The sequence below is a fragment of the Thunnus maccoyii genome, chromosome 2 (genome assembly GCF_910596095.1).
Source record: "Thunnus maccoyii chromosome 2, fThuMac1.1, whole genome shotgun sequence".
Lineage (NCBI taxonomy): Eukaryota > Metazoa > Chordata > Actinopteri > Scombriformes > Scombridae > Thunnus > Thunnus maccoyii.
In genome coordinates, this window is record NC_056534.1 from 6,417,080 (window position 1) to 6,441,989 (window position 24,910).

Here is a 24,910-nt window from a genome sequence, read left to right on the forward strand (position 1 = left end):
AAAAGCTTTGCTCAAAGCTTTCAGCTGCATCTCACCATCTCCATAAGCAGATGGATTTTTGCACCATGATTCTCTATGACATTGATGAAGATCATGAAATGATAAAAGCTAAGTAAGTAGACCATCAGTTATGTTTTTCTTTTTGCAAACTACTGTTTCCAAGAGTCAAGAGTAAACTCCCATGCTCAAAATATTTGTGCCGTATCCATAGTTTTAAACTCAAATCAAACAAACTCTGCATGTCAAGGTCCCATGATGGATTTAATCTGATTTTTTTTTTTTCCTCTTTTCATTTTTTGGTTTTGTGAATATTTGGACCATATAAGGGTGTTATGTGCATGTTGTTTATGACAGAGACAAACAAAGAGTTAAATACAGTCCATTGCTTTCTGTCTGTGTAAACTCTCTTCCTGTAATTTACTGCGAGCACAGGCGCATATGATTGCATGCAGTAGACGTTACCATGGCAACTAATCTTATACAGATGTGTGCTGGTAATGCCTCTTCTCTTCAACACATGTCCCCTTTATCCAAACTCCTAGTCAAGATTTTTTTCTTTCTTATTTAGTAAACTGAAACCTCCACTTCAACCATCTTCAAATTGGAATCAAAACATAATTATTTGATCTGATTTGATTGATTGATTAATTGATTAAGGTGGTATACTGTATATCCAGTGGTGAGAGAAGTATTCAGATCCTCTACTTAAGTAAAAGTACCAATACAGCGATGTAAAAATACTCCATTACTAGTAAAAGTCCTGCATGAAAAAATCCTACTTAAGTACAAGTATTTTAAGTTTGATGTAGTTTAAGTATTGCAGTAAAAGTAGTGGTTTGGTCCCTCTGACTGATATATTATTACATATGACATCATTAGATTATCAATACTGAATCATCAGTGTTAGAGCAGCATGTTACTGTTGTAGCTACTGGAGGTGGAGCTAGTTTCAACTACTTTATATACAATTAGCTAATTTTGTACAGTGGTTCCCAACCTAGGGGTCGGGTCCTTCCAAAGGGTCAGCAGATAAATCTGAGGGGTCGTGAGATGATTAATGGGAGAGGAAAGAAGAAAAAACAAAGTTCTGATACACAAATCTATTTTCAGTTTTTGGACTTTTTCTCTAATCTTTAATATGGTGAAATATTGGATTATTTGAGCATTTATTGAAATGAAACCATGTGAGAAGTTTAGAGGGAAAAATCACTGTTTGGTGGAGCTGTTAACAACTCATAGACGTGTGAAATGTGACCCGACTACACACTGCTTTTTGTAAGACGTCAAAAGCCAAAAAGGTTGGAAACCACTGGTTTCATCTTTAACAATGTGTTGTATTTTAAAAGCTTGTTATATTATTCATTGTGTCAAATCTTCATCTGAAAAGTAACTAAAGCTGTCAAATAAATGTAGTGGAATAGAAAATACAATATTTCCCTCTGAAATGTAGTGGAGTGGAGGTATAAAGTAGCATCAAATTGAAATACTCAAGTACAAGTACTTCAAAGTTGTACTTAAGTACAGTATTTGAGTAAATGAACTTAGTTACTGTCCGCCACTGTACATAACCATAAAAGTGTACAATATGAAAATATTGAGTAACTGTCAGTCAGCAAAGTGAAAGACGTTTCAGCCCTGCCTGCAAACTGCGCATGCGCTGAGCGTGAAGCGGAAGAAAGCATCATGTCGATAGAAGACCCGTTTTTCGTTGTGAAGGGGTAAGAAAATAACAAATTAACACCTAAAACTCCACGTTACCGTAACATAACACAAGCTATTACATATTCAAAGCGTAGTTACACGGCAAGCTGTTGTTTACCTCAAAGACAAAGTTACATTAGCAAAGTTAGCTGAACGGCTAGCTATAGCTAACTAGCAGAATGCTAAAAGTCAGCAGCGCAGCGGTAGTCTGTGTGTTGATGTTTGTTTAGACTGACAAGAGTCGGTTCCGCAGCCTTTAAACACTGAGATTTGTTTTTCTTTCATTCTGGCTTTCAGTGAAAGCACCCGGGCAGCTTTGAGACGCTGCTGTCAGCTAGTTTACAAGCCACTGCGAAGTTACGGAAGGATGCGAAATGTAGCTACTGTGTTTGTTTTAGTTAAACGAGGGGCGTAGCTGCAGAGCAGAGGGGCCTGAAGAACAGCCAGGTGTCCGAAGGGTAAAGACACCTACAGTAGCTACCAGTGTCTGTGCTGATAATGTTGTCTGTGTGTGTCCAGGGAGGTGCAGAAGGCCCTCTCTCGTGCACGGGGCCTGTATGATAGATGGGAGGAGCTGCTGCAGGATGGGACTCAGGTGAGCAGCCCTGAAACACAACATACCTGGTCTGGAGACATGAGCCACTGAGAGGCATGTGTATGTGGATAATCTTGCAAACCACCCAGTCCTGACAGACTTCACTCATCAACTACAGACACACTTCTTTTTTATTGTTATATTGAATATATCAGCAAATCATCAGCCTCTCCATACATCTGTAATACTGGACATAGTTCTAACATAAGCATACACACATGATGCATTCACCAACCTTTGCTCCTCCAGTCTGATATGGGTTTTTCCCCCCACAAAAATAAGTTCAGTTATCTCATTAAAATCCCTGAAATGACATCTCCTTTTCCCCCTCATTAAAGATCTATGAATATACAAATATTGCTCATTTCAAAAGTTTAGCTGCTAGACACAAGATGTCACCTACTTCACTGTCCTGTCCATTCTCAGTGTTTGTGCACTAGTGGCTTCCACATCACACTTTTGTGAGATGAATATTGGGCCAGGATTGGCTTCCAAACTATCACAAATCATGCTTATAGGTCCATCCCTTAAAATAGGATTTTCTTTGAGCGCAAAGAAACTTTACACTTTCAGTCGCTGAATATGGAAACAACTTTCTAGTGTCAAACTCTGCACATATATCATCATTCTGTACAGTGAAGCTCTGACATTCAAATGTATGAACAAGAGGAAAAACATATTTTTCAGTGGAGGGAAATTTTTAAAGTTTTCCTTCCTCCCCTCCCACACCCTCGATGACACATGAGCATGACAACCCAAAAAGAACAAAACTGCAGACACACTTTCAACCACAGCACAGAATAAAACCCCCAGGGTGTAAGAAATCAAACTAAGGATCTAATCCCAAATGGGAAACCTCCACATACAGATATGATATGATACAATACTTTTATTTACTTTATTGTCAGCTTACACCGAAATTCATTTTGCATCCTTAGGCAGTTAAGTTTAAGAGGTTGACACACAGATTAAAACATACAGTTACACATATGACACTTTTCACAGTCATACATAACGTCAAAACAATCATAACAGAGTGTTAAAGTAACATTCAGGTCAATTGCTTCAGTGAGTGGAGCAGAGGATGGACAGCTCACAACAAATCTCCCAAACCATCTATCGCCCTGGAAGGATTTTCTCAATTCCATTATTGTGTCTGCTCATAAATCCAGGTCTTTATTGATCCCTTTAATATTCTTTTTGCTAAATTGTTTGCTGAGAGAGAGCAAATGCATACTAGCTTCAGCTAAAAATCTAGTTTTAAACAATCTTTGTCGAACTAAAACTTTGTTACTGGAATGAACATACAGTACTTAATTACAATAAAAATTACAATATTTAGGGCTGCAACTCATTTTCAGTTCATTTTCATTGTTGATTAATCTGCCATCGTTTTGTCTATAAAATGTAGAGTCAAAGAAAAGATGATGTCTTCAAATATCTTGTTTTGTCTGACCAACAGTCCAAAATCCAAATATATTCAGTTTACTGTCATGTAGGCTATAGGTTGACATAGAGAAGCTACAAATCTACACATTACATCTCAGTTCATTAAATTTCAATTTAAAGTTTTGGATGCACAAGTAGTAGCTTGTAAGGATTCATCATTCACATGTGAGCTATTAAAACACAACATTTCTGCACTATTATGGTGTGCATCGCCAACAAATTCTGAATCATATTGTTTCCTCTGCCTTTTTAAATATATGTTTTGCTAATATTGTATTTTGCTTTCATTGTACAGTTAAGTAAAACACACTCACACATTCCTTTATCTTTGCCTTTTCTATTGTATCTCAAGTCCCACATCAAAACCAATTCTGACTGTCTTGACATTAGGACTTAATTTACGTCGTCGTGCTCCAGTTTTCAAGAACCACAAAGTTAATAAACCCCAGTCCCTCACAATCCAAAATACTGCTTTATACCTCACTGTCTTCTTTGAGGCCTGCCTAGCTCGAGGCAACTTCAAACACTGCAGGATTACCTCAAAACAAAAAAAGGCAAAATAATAAATTAAAAGAGAAGAAGAGAGAAGAACTGAGGAATCAGTTCAGCTTGTTCACTCAGCGTCTCACTCACCAGGGTTTACTCTGAGCTGAAAGACAGCTTGTACCATACAAAAGGGAGAGACAAGCTACTTACCACCTCACCACACTAGGAAACCAAACAAAGCAAAAAAAACTACCAAAACCGAGGAGGAAATGTTTGTCTGGACGAGCCCCCACACAACACTACTAGTATGGAAAGACTTAACACAAACGGGGCCAGACGAGCCCCCGTATGTTATGACCTGGCTCAGGGGGAAGTAACACGAATGAGGAAAACTGAATGAGATCAAACAATGCCGGTGTATTTAGTAGAAAACAAAGAACAAACAATGTGGTGTGGAGGAGACTCTACTCCTACAGAGTCTGCCAGCTGAGAGGGAGAGAGAGAGTGAGGGGGTGGCTCAGCTGCCACGGATTGGAGGACCAATGATTGGTTTCCTGAAACAAAGGGCAGACACACTACACAGGATGTAACACCTGGTTTCCAACCTCTGATTTGCTCCCCGCATCTCTAGTTTTAATGAAAATGAAATTTTAGTTCTCTGGTTTATTGTGTGAGTACAATTTTTATACTGTACATGTGTCCTTACTGAGTGTTGATTGGTTTCTGTGGTCTCAGGTGAGTCGGGATGAGCTGGACTGGAGTGCCAACGAGCTGAGGAACTGTCTGAGGGCCATAGACTGGGATCTGGAGGACCTCAGTGAGACCATCAGTATCCTTTTAAACAGGGCAAAAAAAAAACCTCTACCTCATCCACACAACCCGGATCCTCACATGACTGTCAGTATTTTCAAAACAAATGGATGCTTTGTATCATACTCTCCCTTCCTCCGTCTCCTCCCACTTATTCAGGACATCCGTTAGCCCCCTAAAGGCTTGAACTATTTTTACAGTATGTACATGGTAATTAAGCAAAGATCAGAAATATAAAAAGAAAACTGTTCTGTTCATGTCTGAAAATATTCTTCTTAAGAGATTAGAATCTTTTAGCGGAGGAGGAAGCACAGCTCGCTTTCATTTAATGGTTAAACTCGGTTGAACCTTGAGAAGAAATTGTCTTTCACATTATTGATAAAATAAGAAAGTTACTCGGGTTTAAAAAAAGCTCAGGCTGGATAATGTTTGTAGTTTTTCAGTACTATTACTGATATGATACATGAGTGTTTTTTTCGATCCCTTACTTCAAAAAATGCAAACATTTCTTCTTCTTCTATAAAACCCGTTTTCTCATTTAACAAATGAAGCCAAAGTTCTCAAATGTTCGTTGTTTTAAAACAGAAGAAGCTCTACAATAACTTTGAGTTAAAAATGTCTAAAATTTTGATTTTAAATCAGGACCTGTCAGTCAGAGAAACTTAAACCAAAGATTAGAAATATGATGCCAGTTTTTGGTACTTCATAGTTGCTGATATTTGATGGTATGGACACATTTCTCTCAGTACCAAAAAGCTGCATATGCTCGTCAAAATGCAATATTGTGCTTTTAAAGGATCACTTAGAATTACATGATTAAATCTTAACTCGCTGTTAGCAGTTGTCACTAACATACCAATACCAAACCCATCTATAAATCACCCTTCTTCTTTTGTCAGTATAATTCTGTCACTGGTAGTGATTTTATCACATTGTGTACAAATTCTTTCTCCCAGTCAAGAAACAGATTTTTTTAGCTTATAAAACTTTACCAGACACTTTTTGTTACACTTCACTGTGACATCTTGTTTTTATCAGATGTCTTTTGAATTACGCAAGGAAGACAACAAGAAAATGATGTTTCCTTTAAATGACACGGAAGTAGTTACACTATGTACATCATGGAGAGGATCAGATTCACTACCTCGGTTTTCCTTTTTTCTCTGTATACTAATCTGTATCTACTTCATATCTATTTTTTTCAGCGTGACTCATTATTTTTTGTTATTGCTAATGCATGCGTAAAGAAAACCGGTTTGAAAAGTGTCGCAGAGGTGCAACAGTGTTGATTTAAGCGCATGGAGGATATTCAGGAATGTTGCTGTTCGGTCCTTGACTGGTTCAGGTATCGTGGAGTCGAACCCGGGGAAGTTCAGACTGGGCGACAATGAACTTCAGGAGAGGAGAGACTTTGTGGAGCGAACCAGGAAATCTGTCCAGGTGAATCCCATCAACTCAAATTTTGGTTTATCGTTGAGTTTTTGCTGATGTTTCTGCCATTTTGTAGATTCTAATGTTATTTTTCTAGTCTTATTTTACTATTACATAATAGTTTTTATTCCTGTAACCCTGACATGACATTGAGGTTTCATTGCTGCCATGTACCAGCCCTTTCTTGTACAAAACCAATAAAAAAAATTAATACATCACAGAAGATTTGATCCTTTGCCCACCCCCATGTGTCACTAACAAAGGCCTCTTTCAAGATGTTGGAATTGCCCGTATTTCCTTCTCAGTTGGAAGAGAACAACTGTTGTTATGAGCAAAACAAACGGTTGTTATATGTTCATACTGGACTGTAAGAGAAGCACAAACAAAAGTATTTAACCAGTGTCGTAATTATTGGGTATTTAAAAGGAGCTGCGGAGAAAGAGCCTGTTTTATTTCCAAAAGGGGGTCACCAGTAGTTCCAGGTGGCCATGTTGTTGGAGGAGATTCAAACACACAAACACTCCACCGCAAGGCCTCTGTTGTGTTTTGGCAACCGAAGCGCGTCCAATAAACCACACAAGACAAACCGTAGCGCATAGTAACGCTTCTGTATTTATGGTCCGGAGACATATTATCGATTTAGTTGTTAGTATCCGTCCGCTTGTTTATCTGCACTGCAGCTGTTTAGCTCCTGACTTGGCTAAATTCAATCAGCGTCCGCGCCGCAGGCACAATGGAAAATATGAGTCAGTTTCTAACACGAGTCTAGCAGGCAAAGGTACCCTCCTTAAAATAGACCTGAAGAGAATTGAGTCATCCGAGCCGAACAAAAGAGGCCGACTGAAAAGGAACAAAAGACTCTCTGACATTTTGATTCGCTGGTCGGCAGTTCTGGCACCGCAGCGGAAAATCTCATTAATGAAGCTGTCAGCTCTGAGTTGGGCTTTTAAAGTGATTTTTTTGTTACAATTGTGACACATTGTGGAGTTGGAAGGTGTAAATTGTTTTCTTGTGTGTGTGTGTGTGTGTGTGTGTGCAGGACATGAAGGATCAGTTGTCCAGCCCTTCCGCTGTGGCTCTGGCAGAGAAGAAGAACAGACAGGTTTGAGGACGTACACACACAAAAAAAACACGCACACTCACTGGGAAAAAGATTTAATGAGAGTTAAACGGTTCTGAATTCAACAAATAACCGCAGGTGAAAATGTCACATCTGCCCGCAGCACTACTTGTACTTTTTTTTGTACCACCATGAAAGGTTTACAAAGCACCAGGGCCGGGTACCTGTTTGAAGGTTGTTGAAATGGTGCCAATGTATGTTTTGGCAGGAATATCAGTGATGAATAAAGACAAGAATGCCCAAAACAACAACAAACTATAGAACAACACCAACAAAGATCTGTATTTCACTGTTATATATGTGTATTTATATGAAATGCTTTATTATTATTGAACAAAAGGTTCAAAAGCTGAAGGGAATTATCGTTTAATGTCTGAATACAAACAGAAGTCAAAGGTTTTCACAAAATACAGTATCAAAAACTGTAAGTATATAGTCATTAAGCTGTAATATTCATTAACAAAGCTGCTGGATGAGTTTTAAAAAGGTAAAAACAACTTTTCTCTTGGTGGCGCCAGAGAAAAGGTCATGTCTCATAAATCAGAAAGGTTTATCCTCAGTACGGTGGCCCTTTGAGGACAGTTTGACTCTGCGCTGTCAGACAAGACTGAACTTTTATGAGCTTTACTTTGTCAGCTGTTAAGTCTTGATGCTAAAATTAGCATACGTACAGTATCATAGTATGTTATTTGGTTTTAACAGTACAAATGAATTGTAACAAGTAACAGTCTGATAGTTTGGAGTAATCTGTCATTTACTTCTGGAGTCTGTTTGTTTTTGTTTTGAGTCAGCTTGTAGTTTTCACAGCTTATCTTTCACACTCCAGCTGACACGCTCCCAGCTCAAAAATCAAATGATTGCAGCGTTGTGGTTTCTAAGTGTTGTAGTCTCATTATCGGTCGTGCAACTCAAGCAATCACTCACTTAAGTATTTTCTCTTCCTTGTGTCGGAGGCAGTAGTAGCTAGTTGTAAAACGGTTGTATGTCTGATTGCGGGCTGCTGTGAGATTAATGAGTTATGAATTAATTGCTATATATGACTAGGAAGTACTTAGAGAACGTTATATAATGATGGAAAAACTCCAGGTCATGTTGTGCCTTTTGCTTTTCCATCAAAGGGGATTAAATTGCGTTGTGTGGTATTAAAAAGGTTGTGCCAATGCTAGAATATAACACACTCACACATAGACTTTGCTGTGTGTGTGTGTGTGTTTGTCCAGGCTCTGATGGCTTCGTCGGGTCAGGACAGGTCAACAGGACTGGAGGCTCATCTGGTGTCGGCAAACTCCAGATATATCCAGGAGCAACAAGAACAACAACAGGTAAGAGAGGGAGGGAGGGAAATAAATGAAAGGGCAGGAGAGTAGAGAAAGAAAAGGAGTGTTTGGGAGAAGAAATAAAGGTGTGACAGAAGATTAAGTGTAGAGAGAAGGACAAGGAACGAAAGGGGGAGTTGACCGTCGGATGGGAGTGTTAAAATAAGGAAGGAGAGATGGCTTTAGTCATCTCTTACTCATCTGTTTTATGTTATCCGCCTCAATCTTTGAGGTTTGTTTCCTGAAACAGTTTCCAGCGAAATAGAGAGAGAGAAACAAATTAAGAGACTATAAATAAAAAAAAAATGTGAAGGAATGTTTTCATGCAGCGTTAAATAAACGAGCACGATCGATCCCTTCCTCCTCTAGTGAAGTCCCTCTTCATTTCTAATCATGAGCGTTTATATCAATCAAACATTTGAAAGTATTTTAGGTGATTACTGTGGGTGCAGGATTTCATGTAAAATTCATATAAACCTTCAAGCGAGAGAAACCAGCTGCTGTCAGACTGAGAAGAGAAAATGTTTTGATGTTTGTGTTTTTATCAGGTTATCTTATAAAGAGGGAAACGTAGTCAATAGATCATTTTGTAAGAGGTCAGAATCTCCTCTGTGATCCTTTTGTGAGGTGAGATCTTTGTCTGATCTTTTAAAGGTTTCACACTGAGAATGAAAAGGTAGCATTTTAAAAACAGGTGTAAAGTTTATTTTCAGCGTCAGAGCTGTTTGTATCTATTATCAGCTGACGGCGGTGTGTTGAATGATGAAATAACTTCTTCACACATCCTGCGTCAGCTTGTGATTTTTAGTAGAGAACAACACGGAGATCACTGTGATCGGTCTCGACTTTGATTTAATAGAAGAAGATGTTGTGAAGTTTCATCAGTTCAGTGTAGATACAGTCAACTTTTTTTAATTCACTGGTGTTTTGTTGCAATGTGCTTGATGTACTTCTTTGTTTTAGTGGCACATTTTTTAAAAACTCTCAAAAAAGGTGTAACTCCTGTCCTAATTGTGTGTGTGTGTGTGTAGCTGATAATGCAGGAGCAGGATGAGCAGCTGGAGCTGGTGTCAGGCAGCATCAGAGTCCTCAAAGACATGTCGGGACGGATCGGGGACGAGCTGGACGAGCAGGCCGTGTGAGTACATTGAAGTGCATTAAAGTTCCCTTACTACTCTTTTTATTTCTTTCCTTGTTTAAAGGATAAGTCTGGTGATTTTCTGTATATTTCTTATTGTCAACAAATCTCATGTTTGGAGCCAAACCAGCAATGAACTGATCTAATTAAGAAGTATGTGTGTGTATCCACAGCCTGACGTATCTTATCCCTCCGTGTCCCAGACATCCAATCTCGTCCAAAAACAATTAAAAACACATCAATAAGCCACACGGCTGCACTGAGTGACACGTTCCTTCATTATGAAGAGTTGGGTCACGTTAGTTTGTTTTGAAACGGCTCCAAAGACTAATGACAGCAATCATGTTTTATGATACTCTGGAGGGAAGTTGTGTGTAAAACAGACTCCACTGAGCATGTGCAGGAACGCTGCTCCGTTTAGAGAGCTTCATTAGCTTGTTGCGCTACGTAGCATGTTGAGCACATTGTAAAGAACTTTAGTACAAAGTTTTACTGCCCACAAGACAAACTACTAAACCCAAACTCTTTGGTTCACTGATGAGTTTTTAATAGTTTTTGGACAACAACCAACATCTATGGCATCTATCAGGTTTTGGATATAAACACAATACCTGTTAGTATATTTGTTGACAATAAGAAAGGTTTAGAAAATCGCAGCCTTATCCTTTAACTGTAAAGACTCTTGATGTTACAAAGTGTAGTCAAGTCAAATAAGGAAACACATGCTGAGGATATTCTCAGGGTGATTGAAAATGTTGATACTTCTCAGATCAGGAATAAACAGACCTCGAACAGTGAATCCATTTTTACTTTTTGACCCTTTCTTCTTCTTCTTCTTCTTCTAATTTCTTCTTTTAGTTTCAATCCACTTCATATCCACTCACTGTGCAGTCTGTTAATGTCCCCAAGAACATTTTAAATGACCTAAAACAACAGTAATAGACGTCATGTTCAGTCATTGAAGAGAAAAAGCCTCTCTCTACAGACGCATGTCACCTTCGAAACAGTTATTAAAGCATGAAGTTAAAACAAATTATTCACAGATGTTTGAACCACAATCCACTCTGAAAACACCTGAGTGTGAATAACATGCAGTTCCAGTGCTGCGAGCTGCTTTTATATACATGATATTGACCACAGAGAAGCATAAAAGTGTAAAATGACTGTGTTCTCTTCATGTCGTCCAGCATGTTGGGGGATTTCGGAGACGAGATGGACCAGACGTCGTCCCGCATGGACTCAGTCCTGAAGAAGCTGGAGAAGGTGTCTCATATGACCAGCAGTAAGTTTATACCCACACAAAACATTTGCTGTTATTGGTAATTATTTGTAATGTTTATATCACTGTGCGGTCAACAACAAGACACTGACGTCTGTAGACCAGGCAGTTTTTCATACATTTGAGTAAAAACAATCTTCTATCACACAAAGGAAAACAAACATTTTGCAATGTTAGCTTTAATTTAACCATCCATCATAAAAAGAATCAGGAAGGAAAAGCCGATGAAGGTGTATTTACTGAACTGTGAGTAAATTTACCTTGTCTGTCGACCAATCAGAAGCAGGAACTGTGCAAAGGAAACTGATTCACATATTTGCTAATATCTGACTGACAGTTTCCACAGTCACGTTCTCATTTAAAAGTCTGTCCTCATCATTCCTCCATTAGAAGATCCCTTCATAATGCGCTTACAATGTAAGTGATGAAGGACAAAATCCACAGTCTTCTTTTTGAGCTAAATTCTATTTAAAACATCTTATATTTATCTGAGGCTTCGTATTAATTGGAGCCGTTTTTCTGATTCTCTCCCGTTGTGTCCTTCAGGTCGGAGACAGTGGTGCGCTATCGGCGTGCTGGTCGCCATCATGATCGTGGTACTCATCCTCTTCTTCGCTCTCTGATGCCAGTGACCTCCGACCTCTCGTCTACGCTCAACCACTCCCCCTCCCCACCCACCCACCCCGTTCGGATGGACGGACAAATACAGGATGAGGGACGCGCCTCTTCTCCTCCTTCCCTTCCCGTCGTCTCCTTCCTCGCTCACTCGGAGGAGAAACCGGTGACCTGCAGAGAGACGTTCTCTCTCTCTCTGCTTTTAATGATTCTAGTTAAAAAAAGACAAAAAAAAAAACAACTAGTGAAAGAGCTTAGCACAGAGAAAACCCCAGTGCTATTATGTATTTCATACTGGTGCATTATTGTTGGAAGTAGCGGTACTATGGGAGGTCAGGACAGGAGAACATGCTGCTGCTGTCAGGTTGTAAAAACAAATCAAAGATACTTTCAGGTTTATTAGAAATTTACACCTCAACGGCGGGAAAAGTTGTTGATAAATCAGTGAACGTTATCGTATCGGACGGTAACTTTAAGAAACGACAGCAATTAAACATTTCATTGTAGTTTTTCTGTCACTCGTAATTCGACAAATGTTGCACTCCATTAACAAAACAAACGATCTGTTGCGAAAATAGTTCGAAAAATATTGACTTTTTTATAGTTTTCACAGAAAAGCGAAGCAAAAATGTACATAAAGTGTTGCTGACAGTAACTGAAGCGACACAATCACTATGTGGATTATGGTGAAACGTAATTGTTGGCAAGTTTAAAAGCCAAAAAAGTAGTTTCCAGAGAAAACTATAGAAAGATAAGGATGGATTTATTTACTCAAGAAAAACACAACAGTTATTAACGTCTTTAGCCTGCAGGAGCAGTATTGAAGGGAAGAAATTTGGGGTTTTTTTCAGTGTTGCCTTAAATATATTTTTATACCTTGGTGATAAGTGCAGTATGTTCATGTGCCTACATGTGAATCAGGGCGGGAAATCGACACCAAGTACGAGTCATCAGTTTAAAATCAGGAACGGGTAGCGACGGTCGGCCCGAAAGTCTGCAGGTTTTTCTTTCAGTTCAATATATAAACAGCAGCTGATTTCACTGATGGACTAAACTTCCAGTCCAGAGAGGAAGAGTTAGTCACCGCTCAGATCAGCTGCTGTGGTTCGTGTGTGTGGTCAAAACAAAAAAACATGCAGACAAGCGACACCGGGGCTGCCCGTCCTTGATACTTGATGCTGGTTTTCGCTCTTCTGCGGGCCACTTTTTTTTTTGGTCATTTCCTGCCCTGATGGTGATCCGTCTCGGTGAGGTGAAGTCAGGTCTGCAGCCGGCCGCCTTCGCGCCCCCCCCACCCCCCTCGCACGCAGTAAAGCACAGAGATTGGCTGAGGCTTTGTTACTCTCACTGGGTGATGAGAGACAACCTTGGTTCAGAGCGAATGGGGTTTGCCTGTCTTATTGAATAGCTTTAGCTAATGAGAGGAGGAACAGTTGCTGGGCAGGATGTCTCAGCACGCAGCGCAGATTCAGGCTTACAGCTCCCTCTGCTGGACGCTGTGGGTCATGTGATTTTTCTTTGTGTCATGTCAGGTAACGCTACCCTCATTGGAGGGGGGTTGTGTTGCAGTGCTGTATAAATATAAAACATGACGCTTTACTTTGAATTTTTGTGTAAATGAACGTTATTACTGTACAAAGGCTTTATGCAGACTCAAATTTATATTTAATCCTGTGTGATCCAGATTTTTTTTTTTTTGCTTTTGTCACTCGGTTAAAAAGAGAAAACTTATAACTTTTCTCTCCAAAAACACTCAGCGGTCAGATGCCCTTTGCTTGACGCGGGTAGGCGTCACGATGATGAAAGCTCCCTCCCTGCCAGAGCTCTGTTCATGTGTGCTTTTATATATTCAAGCGCTCATTCCTTAAATGCTCCAGTGTGGAAAATTAGCTGAATACTTGGAATATGGCTGCGCAGTAAGACTTCTGCACACAGAAATAGAGGTTTTGGGGGGTTTTAAAGGCATCTTGAAACAGACGAATTTTCTGTTTTACAGCAGGATACCATCACAGCTCTAGGAGAGAGTATTACAGTGAGCTCAGTCTTTTTGGCTTGTTTCCAGATCTGGGTCCTAAAAAAAAAAAAAAAGAGGTTTTACAGTGTTTGTTTTATCCAAAATGGAACAGCACAAGGGCTGATTTTAATGCATCAAGGCAATAGATACACTGCAGTTGTCTCTATGTTCCTATTAATCAGTTGCTCTAAGTAATTTAAAACAAAATTAACAATTCAAAAATGCTTTTAAGTCCTGGTCCGGCTGCTAAAAACAGAGCAGATCGACATGTGAACATGTTAGTGAGCTGTGTTAGTTGCAGGAAAGCCTAAACGCTGCAGCTTTTTTATTGTTAACTGTATGAAACACATGGATCCTTAATAGCGAAAAACCGACTGATTCATAAACGGTACCAACTTTTTTTTCCGGTTACATTTGTTTACACATGTTGCGACTCGTCCTCACATTATCTTGACTTCATCCAATAAAAAAAAAAGGTAGAAAAAGGAACTGACCTCTGACTTGTTAAGAACCGTTAATGAAACTGATTGTCTCCTTTTATTTCAAGTGCCAACGATCAGAATTTTATTGAATCTGTGTGACTGACTAAAAGTCACACCGACCACGAACGAATGGTAAACACCGGCTGGGAAGTTTTGTCCTTGAAACGTAACCAAACATTGTTTTTGGACGACTTGTTTTATTGTCTTTTACTTGGAGGAAAATATAGTTGGAGAGCTTTTGGAATCTGAATGTGCTAAATTTTATACAAAACTGGCTGCCATTGTGCCGTTTAACTTGAAACAGTACACAGATCTACAGTCGTACTGCCTCTGGTTAAATTAAAAAAAAAAAGGCTAATGGCTCCGGTAGCGAGTGTGCATGCCACATGACTACAACGTCCCTGATGTGATTCCAGCCAGGGACCTTTGTTGCACGTCATCTCTCTCTCTCTCCTCTTGTTTCCTGTCTGCCTCTTCACTGCCCACTATCCAATAAAGGCAAAAACACCAAAAAAAAAATCATGTTTAAAAAGAAAAAAAAAAAAAAAAGGCTAATGTAACTTATTTTTCATTTCACATACACTACATGAAGAATAAATGTTATGTTATCTGGCATAACATCTGCATAAAGTGAATTGTTTTCTTACTGGCAACCAGAGATATTTCTGAAATTGTTCAGTGGAGTTTTGAGTTTCATTAAACTTGTTCAACACGATGTAACTTACTTGCAGTGGTGGGTTTTTTTTCTTTCATCATGAGTCATACTCTGAGTTACTCTTTGTAAATTATCTAAAAGACTTTTAAACATGAACAAATCTGTTTAGAGTAACATCACTCAAACTGTATGTTTGACTCAATACGGCGTTTTAGGGTCCAGCTCCCTCTGTGATTCGTGTTTCGGATAAAAGCTTCCACCTTCCTACAGATGTTTCGAGAGTGAGTTTTAATTGAAGCACTCTTCTAAACGGAAACATCACATCGTATTCTGAGAGCAGAGCCATCATGTGAAATTACATTAACTTGCTGTAATGAGCAGAGCGGGCTTCCCTGGTGGCTTTATGAACTGAAAGCAGCTCTGAAAATAAGCAGGCGGCAGTCAGGAGTCCCACACATTCGCAACACACATCCTCTGTGAGACTCTGCGGGAGTGAGAGACTCAACGCTGCCAGCATCACACTGATATATCAGCTGGTCAGTGATGACTCTTTTAATTAAAATACACAAAGTCTGTCACTGGGTAGTTATATTGCAGCATATCCATCAGAGCAGATATAAAACTAGCGGATTTTTCAATTTTTATTACAGTATATTTGGGAATCAGCATTAATTATTAGTAAGTGAAATCTACATCTTTGAAAATAATTTTAGTGGCAACATCAGACAAAACGCTTATAGAATCCACAATCTAAAAGATCTTAACATTAAGTGAAGTCGTTTTTCGGAAATCACTACTTCAATGGTCTATTTTATACAAAGGCTAAAATGATTAGTTACTTCAATATAAAACTAGAGCTGCAACAATTAGCTGATTAATTACTTAATTGACAGAATTAATCACCAGCAATTTTGAAAATTAATCATTTTGAGTCATTTTTTAAAAGAAAAAATGTCAAAATTGTGATTCCAGCCTCTCAAATGTGAATATTTTCTGGTTTCTTTAGTCCTCTATGACAGTAATCTGAACATGTTTGGGTTGTGGACTGTTGGTCTGGACAAAACAAGACATTTGAAGACGCCAACTTGGGCTTTGGGAAACTATGATCATCATTTTTCACCATTTTCTGACATTTTATAGCTCTAACGACTAATGGATTAATTGAGAAAATAGTCGACAGATTAGTTGATGATGAAAATATTAGCTGTACATAAAACTAACTGCAATTAACGGTTTCAAGTCATTTATCAAACAAAAATGATAAATACTGGCTGGTTTATTGTGAAGGATTTGCTGTTTCTGTTGCTATGAATTGATTATCTCTGAGTTTTGGATTGTTGATTGGATGTGAAGACGTCACATTGAGCTCTCTGAAAATGATGGAATTCTCTGCAATTTTATGGACAATTGACAAAATTCATAGAAAAAATAGTTGACAGATTGATCAGTAATGAAAATTATGTTATGTTTTACTTCTAATATACTGAGATACAAAAAGAAGACATTATTATACCATTTGCATCTGAATTTAGAAATAAGCCACTGGCCAGTGCTGTGACCCATGTCTAAAGATTTCTTTAAAGACGTCACATTATGGTTTTATTCTGAAAAGGTCGGAGTAGGAAAAGCACAGGTGGAAATAATAACTAATGATGGCTGAGGTCCCTTTAGTTTCAGGGTCCTGGTGTTGTTCATGTTGGCTCACAGTCACGCTGTCATGACTTACTGAGGCACTTGAATATAACGAAGCCATTGTTAACGCAATTAGTAACATCTGTGCTTTTCCTACTATGACAAGTCAAAAGGTCTATTGGATGTGTGAGTTTCTAAATGCAGTTTCAGTTCAACTTTCCTGCCAAAATACACATTAATAAACTTAAAATAGTGGTTGGATATGCTGGTATTTCCACAACAACAATGAATAAGAAGCTAACTTTACTCCATTTGTTTGTGTGTGAGGGTTAATATAGCCTCTTACCTGTTCGAGTGGCATCCAGTGTACAGGCTCATGTCAGGGGCTGGTTTTGGAAAACCACCTCAGAAAAAACCCCCAGATACCTGAAATGTTTTAACACAAAAGTGGTCAAATAAACATACCAGTGGTTTTGCCTTATGCAAGCCTCCTAACTGCAATTCATACTTATTGCAGGGCATTTTAAAAACCATTGTCTTTTGGGTATTCTACTTTTTTTATGAACTTGAATATTTGAAATCAGGTCATCATCATTATTGCAGTTTACATCATCGTCTCGTGACATTACATCCGCCTGAGTGTGTTCAGTGAAGTTCTGCCTTCTGAGACATTACATTTACACACTTTGCTGTCTGGATATTAAACCATGAAGAAAAGCAATAAGCCACACATGTTTGTTGTGAAAGGCACAGTACTAAACTGTGCTTTTTTAACTATAAAGGTTGCTTTTCAGCAGCCAAATCTCAAATTTCAGAGAGTGAAAGTTTCCTTCACTGAATAATTCTTAGTCAAAGACTTGGCCTTACAATTCATATTTAATCTAATATATAGTTTTACTTTCTTTCTATTGAGTCATGTTATCTTGTAAACTTTGGCTGATGGTCTCATACATACCTGTAGGAGCTGAACAGCTTCCACACTTCAACCTCAGGAAAGAACATAAGCATGTAAAACCACCTGTTGGACACTTTAAAGACATTGTATAACACAAAATATCAAGAATATGATGCATGCTGCAACTAATTGTTGTTTTCATTACTTATTAATCAGCAGATTATCTTCTCAATTAATTGCTGAATTATTTGGCCTATAAAATGTCTGAAATAATCAAATGTTTTGTTTGAAGCAAAGTCCAGAACCTAAAGATATGCAACTTACAGTTTTATAAAAACAGGTAAAAAGAGCAGCAAATACTCACATTTGAGAAGCAGGAACAAAATGATTTTTGGCATTTTAGCTTGATAAACGACTAAAAACGATCAATCACAGCTGTCAAAATTGTTGGATAGATGTCAGGAATAAAAAAAAAAGGGAAATAAAGACCCGACACAGCAGTAAGGTCAGTCCTGTTTGTTACAAACCTTTTATTAAGATATTCAGATTTTTTTTTCCTCATTTTTAATCAGTCTGGTTTCTTTTCTCTTTACAGTAGTTAATGTGCAATTATCTTTATTACTGGGTCACAGTTAGGAATTCACAAAGTTATTGGCACTTGGAACACATGGGGGAAACACTGGCATGTACACGGGGCAGGGCAGGGAGGGGGGGGGGGCGGGGGTGGCGCCAGGGGGCATCAGGGCGATCGGTTGAATGGGGAGGGCAGGGCGGGGCGGGAGGGGTAACACGGCAGGGCTGGGGGTAAAGGTCCAGGGGGCATATGTGTGTGTGTTTGTGTGTTTCTGTATGTGTTTGTATGTTTGTGTGTGTGTGTCGGGGCGAGGTCGGGTATTTTCTTTGACATCAGTAGACGCTACTGCATTGTTTTTGTTGGTTATTATTATTATTTTTTTTATCCTTTTTTTTTATCGTTTACTTCCAAAAAGCTGTTATTTCACTTTTTTATTTTTCTGGGTTATTAATAATAATAATAATAATAAAGAATAATACCTCATGCTGCGAGTGCACATCTAACAATCAAACTTCGATAGTGCTTCTATGTCATAATGTACAGTTTATATATTTATATATTTATAGTGGAAAAAACGAGAAAAAGAAAAGTTCTGCAGAGTATTTTGACCCAACGACACCAGAGACAAGGAAGAAAGAATAAAAAATAGTCATTCATGGTTGCTATGATCATATATGTGAGCCCTGCCCGCCCTGTTCTGTAGTATGATTCTGAGGTAAGACTGTGTTGACATGGACTCTCGGCTTGTGTCCCATTTCTGTAAAAACCCTGCACTGTATGCATTCAAAATGGTCCGAGAGCGCTCTGCTGAGCCTCCCGGATTTTGTTCCTGAAAAACAAAAAAAAAAAAAAAGTATGTACCTGCTTTGTAACGGCAGCCACAGCAGGTCAGAAGCTGCTCGCAGCACTGAGATATTTGTGGGGATTAAGGTCTGCTATGGCTGAGAGCTCCCGAGGTAAACTGGTACTTTTTTTTTTTTAAAAACTGCATCAGTGATACGAAGACACGCGCACACATCCTGCAACACATCCTGAGAGTCTGAAGGTGTGTGTGTGAGCTTCTATATCTCAGAGGTTTGCCCGTTTTTGTAATCATGTATACATATACAGTATATTTATATATATTTGCGTGAGAGTGTGTTTGTGTTGTCTCTGGTGTGAGGGGATTTGGGAAAGAGCGAAGTAAATGTTTCTGGATAGAAGACTACAGACCTGCAGACGGCAGGAAGAGAGACGCGTGGAGCTTGCGAAGCGCAGGGGGAGTGGGAGGGTGAGGAGGAGGGGGGGTTGGGTGAGGGAGGGGGGCGAGGAGGGGGGGGGGGGGGTGATGAGGTCAGGCTGCAGCGCCAAGGAAGATGAGGAGGATGGCGGCTGAGCGGAGGGGAAGGGATGGAGAGGGAGAGATAAAAACGATGAGGATTCAGCTCAGGATCACAATCTTGATTTCAAAAGAGTCTCGCATCCCACTTCCCTCGCTCCTCTGTTCTCAAGTTTAGCCAGTTTTTTTTGTTGTTTTTCTTTTTTGTTTTTACACGTATATGGACACAACTGCTGACATTGCTCCAGGTTTTCAGCAGGGTCCCTACACAGGAAAAATCCACCCCCCTTTCTAAAAGTTAACGTGGGATAACACATTGAAATGCACTTTTTTTTTGTTGTATCCACATTCCTTGGCCACTTCTGATTGCATACATTTACCAGAATGCATTTCCTTTCCATACTATGCTGCCTTATTCTGGTTTTGTGAGGCTACAGTTCATATAGAAGCTGGTCTCTCTGCTTCTTCTACAGTAAATTTAGAAAGAAGCATTTGCTTTTAAAGCTGCACAGCTCAATAGTTTTATATCCACCATGGATCAAATGACTATTTGTCATGTGAAAGGGGTCGCTAGTAGTGACAAACCTATAGCAAGTTATCACCCGACTCTGCTTTTCTCAGCTCTACGAGGTGTTTCGGCGTCTTTCAGCTCATTGTTTTGGTTTTTACGACCCTCAACTTTTGGTTCACTATCAACCGTGTTGTCTCCAGCAGCAGTAAGCAGCTGTTTTCAGCAACAACAACAAAAAAAAAGGCTCTGATGAACTGACTGTACGGTACATGTATGTCCAGCACCAAAGTTGGCAGACAGACACGGTTAGCGACGTAGTTGGTGTACAAAGTGGAGCGTTTAGCAGCTAGACGATTGTGAAGAGCGAACGCAGCCGAAAAGGAGAGGAGAATATTTGCCTTACATTCATCAGGTTGGACAGAAACAAGACTCCAATTGGATGATAATGCTCTGTTTGCCAACATGTAGGTGAAAATGTAAATTTTGCACTGCCCCCTGAGCGGTAAAATCAATTAATGCAGCTTTAAAGATGTATCAGAGCCTCATTTTCACTGCTGAACACACCTAAAAACAAAACCGGGCCAGATGTGTCATTTCTAACAGTATTAGTTCAAGAATTTCAGGGTGGATTTTTCCTTTAACAGTTTGTCTGGATAAAAACATGGTTAAAAAAGGGCAATACAACCAGGTCATACATTTTCCATTCAACAAACATTACAGAAGTTGTCAAACCCTGCAAGCATTTTTGACCAAAATGATAGTTGGGCAACGTCATAGTCGTCCAATCTTTGCTTCCTCCTTTGATTCTGAAAATTGACCTGAACATTTACCAGATTATCTGTCAAAAGCAGTTCCTAAAGAGAATTTTTTTTTGAGGTTTTGTGCTTGTTTGGCTTGACACTCAGCAAATTAACGTTCTTTCATACCTTTCTTGATCATTTATTTCAGGGATTCTCTGGAAATCAGGATTCACTTCATGTCCATTTCCAGATCTGTGTAGGGAACCTTGTTTGAATCAGCAACTCCAACCTTCACCGTTTTCTGGTACCCCTTACCCACCTGAACTCTCCCTCCTCCCCCCTTTTAATTCATCCCCACCCCACCCCCACCCCCACCCATGCAGAGGAGAGTTTGCACAGTCTATGCTCCCACTTCCCACCTAGGGGGAGACAGGTCGATGGGCACATCATCGTTTTCATTTTTTTTTTTTTTACAGTAAACAACAAATGTCATAAAAGAGAGAGAAGAGAAAAACAACATACAAAATAAAAAAAGGGAATAATCGTACAAAAAGATAGAAACAACAAAAATAAGAAACTTACAAAAAGAACCCTCACATTACATTTTTCGATTCCCACCCCCCAAATGAACAAAAAAATCCCACTTCTGACACCAGCATCCGAACCACAGACAGGAAGTGACATAGTGAGCATGCTCAGAAAGGTGCAAAGGGCTTTGGCTCTCCGTCTTTCATTGAGACAGGTGAACGCTCGCCCAAAGGTGCTTTTTTTTTTTTTTTTAAAAAGATTATTCCACTCTCTCCTTGTCACTTCTGTTCCTTTCTGTGGATCGGCAGCCGAGGTGGCGACCGGGAGTGGAAAAACAGACGGACAAAGTCTCGGATGGACGAGCCGAAGCTCAAACGGCTGCGGCGCTCTTTCTTTTGGAAGTCATGTCAGCAATCTTCAATCTACTGACAACTTTATTTGGCATCAGGGCCCACGAGCTGGTGGACGTTTTGGTGGGTTTGCGTCTTGTGTCAGATTTGTAAAAATGAGCAGAGGAACTTTTCGGGCGCTCTGCTTTTAAGGTGCTCTGATGAATACAGTGATCGAGACTCTTAAATTACAATCATAGCTTGTGTAAGATCACTGCTTCTTGGGATTTTCTGCCATCTAGTGGCTGCTGGCAGTTACTACAGCTGCTGAGCCCCCCCCTTCTCTTAGCTGCAGTGGCTGATTTTGGCCACCAGATGGCGACGAGTAAAGAAAAAAAAAAACAAACATTCAAGCAGCAGTAGCTTATTCTTTGTGGAAAAGCTGGTCCGAGAACCAGGTCAAGTAAACTTACTTTGGGTCGATTTATAATGGAAGTTTAATGCAAGCTCGGCTAAGAAATGTGTTCGTATTGTCACAAGACAATGGAGTAAGACTTTATACATGAAGTTTTTTTTATACAGACATTCAGACTTGTAGCCTTAAAATGAAGTGAGCTAGCGGCGGTTTGTTTGCCTCAACCGTCCATCCGTCTATCAGTTGGTCCATCTGCTTTCTGTAGTTCAACACCCTGATCCCAGCTCGACAACAGCTGCAGTACAGTAAAATCCAAACATCTGGTCCAGCAATAAAACCGCCCCCCCCTCCCTCCCCCCCCCCAAACCCTCTTGCCCGCAGCACCTCAGTCATACAACAATCGCAATGCAAAAATATGTGGTTCTCTTTCTCTAAACTATTTTACAGCTAACCATGTCTCCACATTCTCTTTTTGTAAATTTTTTTTTTTTTTTTTTTACACATCTTGGCAACTCTACGTACAGGTGTTAATTTTGAATTATTAGTAGGATCTCCTTTAAAATAACTTTCAAGGACTACAGTACACTAGCTCAAATGTAGAAAACAAAAAAAAAACACAATAGCAACAGAAAATGAAACTGTAAAAACGTAAAGAACAACTGAAATGTTTACAAAGCTCTTCTAAAAGCACAACTGAACTTGTGTATCGCTTTAAAAAAAAAAAAAAAAAAAAAAAAAAAAAAAAAGCGTCTGCTCTGGCCCTGCTCAACCTTTAGTTGTGAAACTGTGCTCAGACATAACTGCCCTACCAAGAGGCAAAAAACTGCAACCTGTGCTGTCTTTTAAAAAAAAGTAAAGGTCATGGGTAGATTTCATCTCTAAAAAGATGTTAAATGATAAAAGAACCCAAAGTACTGGACTGACCAGGTCTTGCTGCTCGGTTTCATGCAGTTTTTGCTCTTTGTAGGGCAGAGGAGTGTTCAAAACTTCTTTATGAAAACCAATCTCTCCTTTCACTTTTCCTCTCAGTAGCACTCAACCACCAGCTCGTAACCGTTCCCGCAAAATCAAAGAGGAAATAAAAATACACATACAGATACTGAAGAAAACATCTCTTTCGCTGTGCTCGCTGGAATTATGCCCAATTCATCTTGAATTTACCTTTAATTCCCTGGATTTGAAACCCAGTTCGAACCCCCGGGTGAACCGGACGAGCACCGTCAGACAGTGGAAACCCACTTAAACACGACTCTCCTACACTCTCTTCATTTAAAAATCTTTGCACAGCGACAAATATTTACTTTTCAAAATTACAAACTCATTCAACTTCCATCTTGATTTCCTGCCAATGTAAAGCCAATGTTCAAACTGTGTAAAAAAAACAGCAAGGGTACAGTACTAATAAAGTGGTTCCAGTGGTTCCCAACCTGTGGCTTCCCTACATGGGGTCACCAGATGGATCCAAGGGGTCACCAGATGATAAAATTAAATTCTGATACATAAAATTACACAATCCATTTTTATTGGCTGATTGTTTTCACGATTACTTAATTGTTTGGTCTACGAAATGTCAAATAATAGTGTAGAATGTCCATCGCATTTCCCTGAGCTCAAGGAAACGTCTTCAAATTACAGCTGCAAGCTTAATCTGACGAATATTTTTTCAATAAATTGATTAATCTTTGGTCTATAAATCATCAGAAAGCAGTGAACAATATCCTAAAGCACAAGATGATGTCATCAAATACCTTATTTTGTCCCAATAACAGTCTAAAATTCAAAAATATTCACCATGCTATGATGTACATGACCTATCCAACTTGGAACCATCAAATATTTGGAATTTGGCTTCAAAAATGACTTTAACGATTAATCGAATATCAAAACAGTTGTTGTTGAATTGTCTTTTTCAGTCAACCAATCAATTACTCAACTAACTGTTGGAGCTCTACTTCAAATTGGATGTTTTGTTTGACCAACAATCCAAAGACAGTCTTCTGTGAGAACTAATTGAATAACAGGCAAAAATATTAACATTTGAAACCAGAACAGAAGCAGAAGACATTAATCAATCAACTTTCTGTTGATTCAAGCCAAGTCAGTTTTATTTATGTGGTGCCAAATCACAACAGAAGTTATCTGAGGACACCTTTCACACAGAGCAGGTCTTTAATCTACAAAGACCCAACAATTCTCCCCCATGAGCGAGGCGACGGCGGCGAGGAAAAACTCCCCTTTAACGGGGAAGAAACCTCGAGCAGAAGCAGGCTCTGGGTGGGCGGCCGTCCGCCTAATCAACTGATTGATTAACTGACTAATCATCTCAGCTCTGGGTTTAACTCTTGCTGATTCAAATGAAGCAATCTGAGAAGGGGGAACATTACAGCTGATTTAGCTGCTCACAAGTTAAGACCTGCAAACTCTGATGGACTGAGTTAAGGTTGGGAACCACTGGTCTACTAAATAAGATCCACACTCCTTCTTAATATCAGGCAAATATAGAAAAAAAAGTAAAAAATCCATCCTTTTATGGGCCTATACTTCTCGAGTACAGTCAAAGTTTTACTCGGTGTTCAACAAGAGACACGCTGACGATAGCTGGGGCAGTTTGAACGAGACAAAAAATCACCTCTACAGGTGCAGGAAAACAATGTCTTCACATTACGACACCACAGTGCTTCAAAAGAATGACAGAAAACAAAACAGAAACATTGAGCCGAATGCGTTTCTGGACATAGATATTATTTCCGCTCTTTTACAGATTATTTAGTGCAATTTCAACTTTGTGGAAATAAGATGTTTTCCAGACATCTACAAGTTTTGGATTCTTTATCCGGGATCCCCGTTAGCGTCCGCAAAAGTGGCTGCTTCTCGGTC

At 39.3% G+C, this 24,910-nt stretch overlaps 1 protein-coding gene across 1 annotated transcript; it reads left to right on the forward strand.

The window, feature by feature from the left end:
• Positions 1-1,632: 1,632 nt before the first annotated feature.
• LOC121884735 (syntaxin-10) lies at positions 1,633-14,418 on the forward strand. Its single transcript, XM_042393711.1, has 9 exons — positions 1,633-1,718; positions 2,221-2,296; positions 4,967-5,060; positions 6,387-6,481; positions 7,512-7,574; positions 8,813-8,914; positions 9,940-10,046; positions 11,234-11,328; positions 11,872-14,418. The coding sequence occupies exons 1-9, from the start codon at positions 1,684-1,686 to the stop codon at positions 11,946-11,948; spliced, it is 744 nt and encodes a 247-aa protein (XP_042249645.1). The 5' UTR covers positions 1,633-1,683; the 3' UTR covers positions 11,949-14,418.
• The last annotated feature ends 10,492 nt before the right edge of the window (positions 14,419-24,910 follow it).

Coding starts and splice junctions, on each gene's coding strand:
- LOC121884735 (XM_042393711.1), top strand. CDS start 1,684: ATGTCGATAGAAGACCCGTTTTTCGTTGTGAAGGG. Junction 1,719..2,220: donor CCGTTTTTCGTTGTGAAGGG/GTAAGAAAATAA, acceptor GTGTGTGTCCAG/GGAGGTGCAGAAGGCCCTCT. Junction 7,575..8,812: donor CAGAGAAGAAGAACAGACAG/GTTTGAGGACGT, acceptor GTGTTTGTCCAG/GCTCTGATGGCTTCGTCGGG.